This window comes from Halyomorpha halys, unplaced genomic scaffold (genome assembly GCF_000696795.3).
Source record: "Halyomorpha halys isolate HHAL.00 unplaced genomic scaffold, Hhal_1.1 Scaffold1340.1, whole genome shotgun sequence".
Classification (NCBI taxonomy): domain Eukaryota; kingdom Metazoa; phylum Arthropoda; class Insecta; order Hemiptera; family Pentatomidae; genus Halyomorpha; species Halyomorpha halys.
The window spans coordinates 72,222-77,531 of record NW_027109925.1 but is presented as its reverse complement, the minus strand read 5'-3'; the positions used below and the strand labels follow the sequence as shown (position 1 = coordinate 77,531).

The following is a 5,310-nucleotide window of genomic DNA, read 5'->3' as shown; positions in this document are numbered from 1 at the left end:
CGAAATGTTGGTTAACAACAAATAGTTTCTTTTACTATTTTTATACCTTTATTGAATGCCACCTGGACTATCTTCCTACAATCTACTTCATACTATGGTCAACTATCTTCTTCCAATAATTTTTAAATTGCACTTTTTTCTTTCTGTTCATCTTCATTTCCAAATTTCAGTGCACTGAGCCTTCTTCTTCTTTAGCTTCCCTCTTTAGTGCCACTCAGCGTAAGCTAGGTTCCTCGCCTCTTAGAGGTCCTTTCCTCTCGCCCCACAGAGTCACTCAATGTAGTCGAGATAGGTTGTCCAAGGGCTGCCCCTAGGTCTTCTGCCATCTAGGACATATTCCATGGTCTTTAGAGGATCTCTGTGACTGTTCATCCTGATAACATGGCAGAACTACTTTAGCTGACAAGTTTTCAGGAGCTTTTTCTGTGTGGATTTCATATGTGAATATCTTCCTTCTTTCTTCCAACTTTTAGGATCTCGTACAGAGCCTTGAATTGTTATTTATGTAATTTGGGGATTTATTTAATATTCTTTCTCTATGCTGTGTATTGATTTTAATTGGTTATCTAACTAATTACTGGTGTTTTAAAAATCCATTTTATTTATTAAGTGCACATAATGATGTCCAATTCATCCTGTATCAGTTTTAAAATTAACTATGTCTGTTATAATTTTGGTTGTATGAATAGATTCTAGATATTTTTTAATTATTTCATCCTTTGCTTTGTTTAAAATTTATACTTCATTAAAATCAGGGTTAAAGCTGTATCTTAAAAATTATTTTGATTTTTAGTATTTGTTCAATTTTAATTTATTAAATTTCTTAAATTTTGTGACATCTATGTAGCATTTTTTATTATGTACTTTGCATTTTATTTTATAAATAACAATTTACCTATATGCTTTTTGTATTTTATCCATCATATTTGACAGGAAATTATCTAATTTGTTATTATGTACAAAATTTAAAATTTGGATGGTCATATTTTATAAAAGCACTATAATGATTTTATTTGTCATACCAGGTATGTATTTTAATTAGGTATGTATTTAACGTAATTAATTAATTTAAATAGCACTATTAAAAATTTAAAAAATAACGTTTTTAATAAAGGACATATGTCCAAAAATTAATAATAAGGAAAGAAAAAAAATAAGAACAGTAACTAAGAAATTGTGGCTTAATCTCAAAAATATTTTAGATTAGTAAATGGTTAAAAATTAGTGAAGTGAATGTACATATAGTTAAATACTGAATTATTTCTATGTTAATGTGTAAAAAATTGACTATTAAAATGGAATGTAAACTTTGTTGATTGTAACTGCATGTTAATTGTAAAACTGTTGATTGTAAATATTTTTATTTTTAGAACTTGGTAATTGGCAGCGGAGTTGTTCAGATGATAAAAAGAATAAAGAAATTCATAAAGGGTCAGAAAATATAAAGATTAAAGAAGTGGATGGAGGGTATAGAATAAAGCCCTGAAAAGAAATCTTAAGTTGCAGGATAACAAATAATTATTCATTTTTCATTTTAGTAATGTCCCTTCCTTCGGCCATTTTCAAACTTTTTTTTATACATCCCAGTTACATTATTATATACATTAACAGTATAGATCATTTTTTCTTGGGGCTGACATTTATAATTACACATCCCTTACAATTACCAATCAACACAAAATTTGGGGACATAAGTGTAAGTTTGGTTGTAAGGATTAGTAAGTGAAAGTTTTATGTTATCCTTTGCACGAGATTTTTTCATTACTATTTAAGTAATGATTTATTTTTTGTATTATATTTTTTAAACTGATTTGGAAACAAATTTTTAAATTATTTTATTCTTAATATCCACAAAGGCTAAAGGACTGTCAATTTTTTCTCTTTATCCTTGATTCATCACAGAGTTGGGCAGCTATGAAACTAATAGCTAAAATTGTCATGGATACAATATTGAATTATCAATGGTTCATTCATGAATAAGGGTCGTATCCATGGCGATGTTAGCTATTAGTTTCATAGTTGCCCATCTCTGATTCACCATAATAAACACAGTTCACAATAAGCCTTCTATTAATATTTCATTAGTCACTATTGGAGTTTTTAGTCAATATTTTTATTAAAATTATATGCAACTATTTTCATTAGCAAAATAAAGGCAAGTTTATTATTTGTTCAGTTTATTTAGCATTTCGGCATATCTTACATTTAAATATTTTACAATCCACGACTTATTTTTAATCTGGAAATTAAAAATAAGATAATTTTTAAATTCATAAAAATTTTTTTGAGGTTTATAACTTCCAGTTGAATGAAATTTGTATTAAATTATCATAAAATGGTACTACGTTTCGGGACCACTGTCCCATATGCCTGTACTTTAAACCTCATAATTTCATATAGGAAATCATGTCACACTTTACACTGTTCTCTCTTTTCTACTATAACTTATTTGTGCATTTTCACTTCTCCTTAGCATAGCCATTGTGAAACATTTTGTGCATTATTTTCCTTTATATTTCTAATTTTAAATTTATATGGCGGTTCGATAACAGTTTATTGTCTAATCTGACTCCTAGGTGTTTTACAGATTTGGCAAATAGATTACTAGTTTAATTTAAAGCCATGTTCGAGAGTTTATTGGTTTTTGTTTAATGTTTAAACGTAACCCCCATTTCTTATGGTACTTCGATGCTTATATGAAAACATGTTTTAGTCTTTTAGTGACTGTGTCAATTCTGTAAGATGAGGAAAATAACACTACACACAGGAGTTTTGTTTTTTAACAACTCAGATTATCATCAAATTTTACATAGGTGTTGTTCTGTAGGTATCTTAGCCTTTCTTAGCTTTTGGTAAAAAGACGAATCATTTTATTTGTATCAAACTATAATATAAAGGTTCTGCTATATGAAGGATATCATGTCACACTTTACACTGTTCTCTCTTTTTCTGAGAGAAAATTTTTTATGAATTGACTCACCAGACTTCCTAAAGAGAAAATCCAGATAATGTTTAAAATTTGCTTAAGAATACAATAGAAACAACAAATTTTTCCAAAATTGTAATGAAAAATATCTTAGTTTACATACAAACTGTGTATAAATTATATGAGGAGAAGATGGTAGGTAGGTGCGGTCAGAATATAAGACAAATAAATTGAAATATATTATTTAATAGTGCCAATGTTTCGGCCAGAATTTCTAGCTTGTGTACAGGTGTAAGTATGCCAATATTTATTCATTTTATTATTTTTGCTTTATTTAATTTAATTTAAAATTAACAAATTTGGGACGAAGCCTCGATTAACATATGAAGAGTCGAATCCAACCTAAAAAAAAAACAGGGATTTTGAGTAACTATGAAAGTGTCTCTAGAATAAGCTTGTTATAGGGAACCTCAGTGTTATTGTTTTTAACTTAGATCTGCTCTGTGTCTTTTATTCTTCCATCTGATTGTTTTTTTATTTTTATGTACTATATTTTATTACTTGGAGCACTGTGGTAGGGCATAATGTCGTCAACTTTAAGAACCCGGGTTCAAATACAGTTTTTTACATTTCTTTGCTTGCTTGCCATCTGTAAGATATGCTTTCTGTCTTGTTCATTATCTCCCTTTATTCTTGATTTAACTTTAATTTAGTGTGTGTTGTATTTTTATATTTCTTTCTATTTATATCAGTAGTTATTTTTTATTTTCATTAATTGTCTAAAACCTTTGGTTATTCTTTACATTTCTGTACATCTTTTTCAATTTTTATTTAATGTTTAATTGTTCATTTATTTTTTCCTAATTTAAGTTGCTGTATCTTTTTTGGCTCAATTTAAATAGCTCTTGCATATTTGAGTTTTTTTTTCTTTGACCGCAATCAGACTAACTTCCTATTATTAATACATACGGTCAATCACCGATCTTCCAGAATAATTTTTTATTTTTAAACAACGTAGGTTTTATGTGGCCCAAAGGAGATTTGTTTCTCAATTATTTTGACTAATAGTTAATAATTTAAAATGAAGCCAATTATAAAAAATAAAGTTATTCATAATAAGTATTTTGAATTACTAATTTTGATCATTTTTCTGTTTAGGTATGAAATATGCTAATCTAGTTGTGAAGACTTCAATTGCATTTATTCTCCTGAAGTATAAAATATTACCTACTAATGATCAAGATGGAAGTCTACATCTTGTCGATCACTATCTATTAGGTGTAAAACCAAATGCTAAAGTCAAATTCGAAGAATTATAAACACCATTTAAAATATTAGGGGTATTCATGATCTTTAGTTTAACATGTTAAAGCATATTAAATGGAAAAACTCGTGTTAAATAGAGAAATATTTCCTTCTTTTACCATGTTAAAATGATATAACATATAACATGGCTATATGTCTGTTACAAGATCTGTTAAATGGAGAATGACTTGATGCAATAGACCAGTGGAGTTCGTCACCGTTTGATTTATTTTCTTGTTAATTTACTTGCTCGTAGTTTGTGTTTTAATTGTGTTAGTATTTTTTAAAAATCTTTTTATAACTAATAATGACAGTTATCAATTAGCTCATCTTGATTCTCTTCCTCACAAGTTAGAAGATCAACAAAACAGTCAGTGGCCAAACTTTTACACAACTTTCAATCAAGTTCAGCATGTTGTAATAAATTACTTAATTAATGAAAACTTAGAAGTAAACAATAACATGAAGTTTTGGAAGGAAAGGTTATAAAACCAGTTGCTCAAAAAATCCGCTAGGAGCTCTTATGCATTCAAAATTTAAGAATGCTTTAACAGGGCTGTTCACAATCCTTTATCCATGTAACATTTAACATGGCGAAACATTTTACATTTAACACATCATGAATACCCCTATTGTAACGGGATTATCTCGTTTGGTCGAGAAACAATCGATGTCTGATCGATTTGATTTTACCGTTCAAGAACGATATTATTTGGAGTGTAGATAGAGATTACATTGAGTGCTGTGATTGTGTTCGAACTAATTGTGATTATTTCTTTAGTTGTAATAAAAAAAAATTGTTTCGGCTCTCTGTTTTTTATTTCTTGGACCAAATATCATGCTACTATATATTATGAGATTAAACCTCCACATTCAAAACTTCAGTGTTGAATTACTTCTCAGCTAAAAAGTCTCCTGGATGCGATAGAAGAAGAGGATTAGATTTTTAAAATCCAGTCAGATGTAAACGGAATACAACTAAAATTAAAAAATAAATAAAATACATATTTGACCTAAAGAAAAACGATATGTAACTCATAAATTTTTTAAAGAACATTAAAATCTTTTTCAATGCCATG

General features: G+C 28.3%; 1 protein-coding gene across 1 annotated transcript in view; it reads left to right on the top strand.

The window, feature by feature from the left end:
- Positions 1–4,245, top strand: part of LOC136795928 (cytochrome P450 6k1-like) — a 5,954-nt gene extending 1,709 nt beyond the window's left edge. Inside the window, exon 3 of the mRNA XM_067048093.1 lies at positions 4,085–4,245. Coding sequence (XP_066904194.1) covers positions 4,085–4,245 — 161 coding nt within the window. The remainder of the gene's footprint in view (positions 1–4,084) is intronic.
- Positions 4,246–5,310: the final 1,065 nt, after the last annotated feature.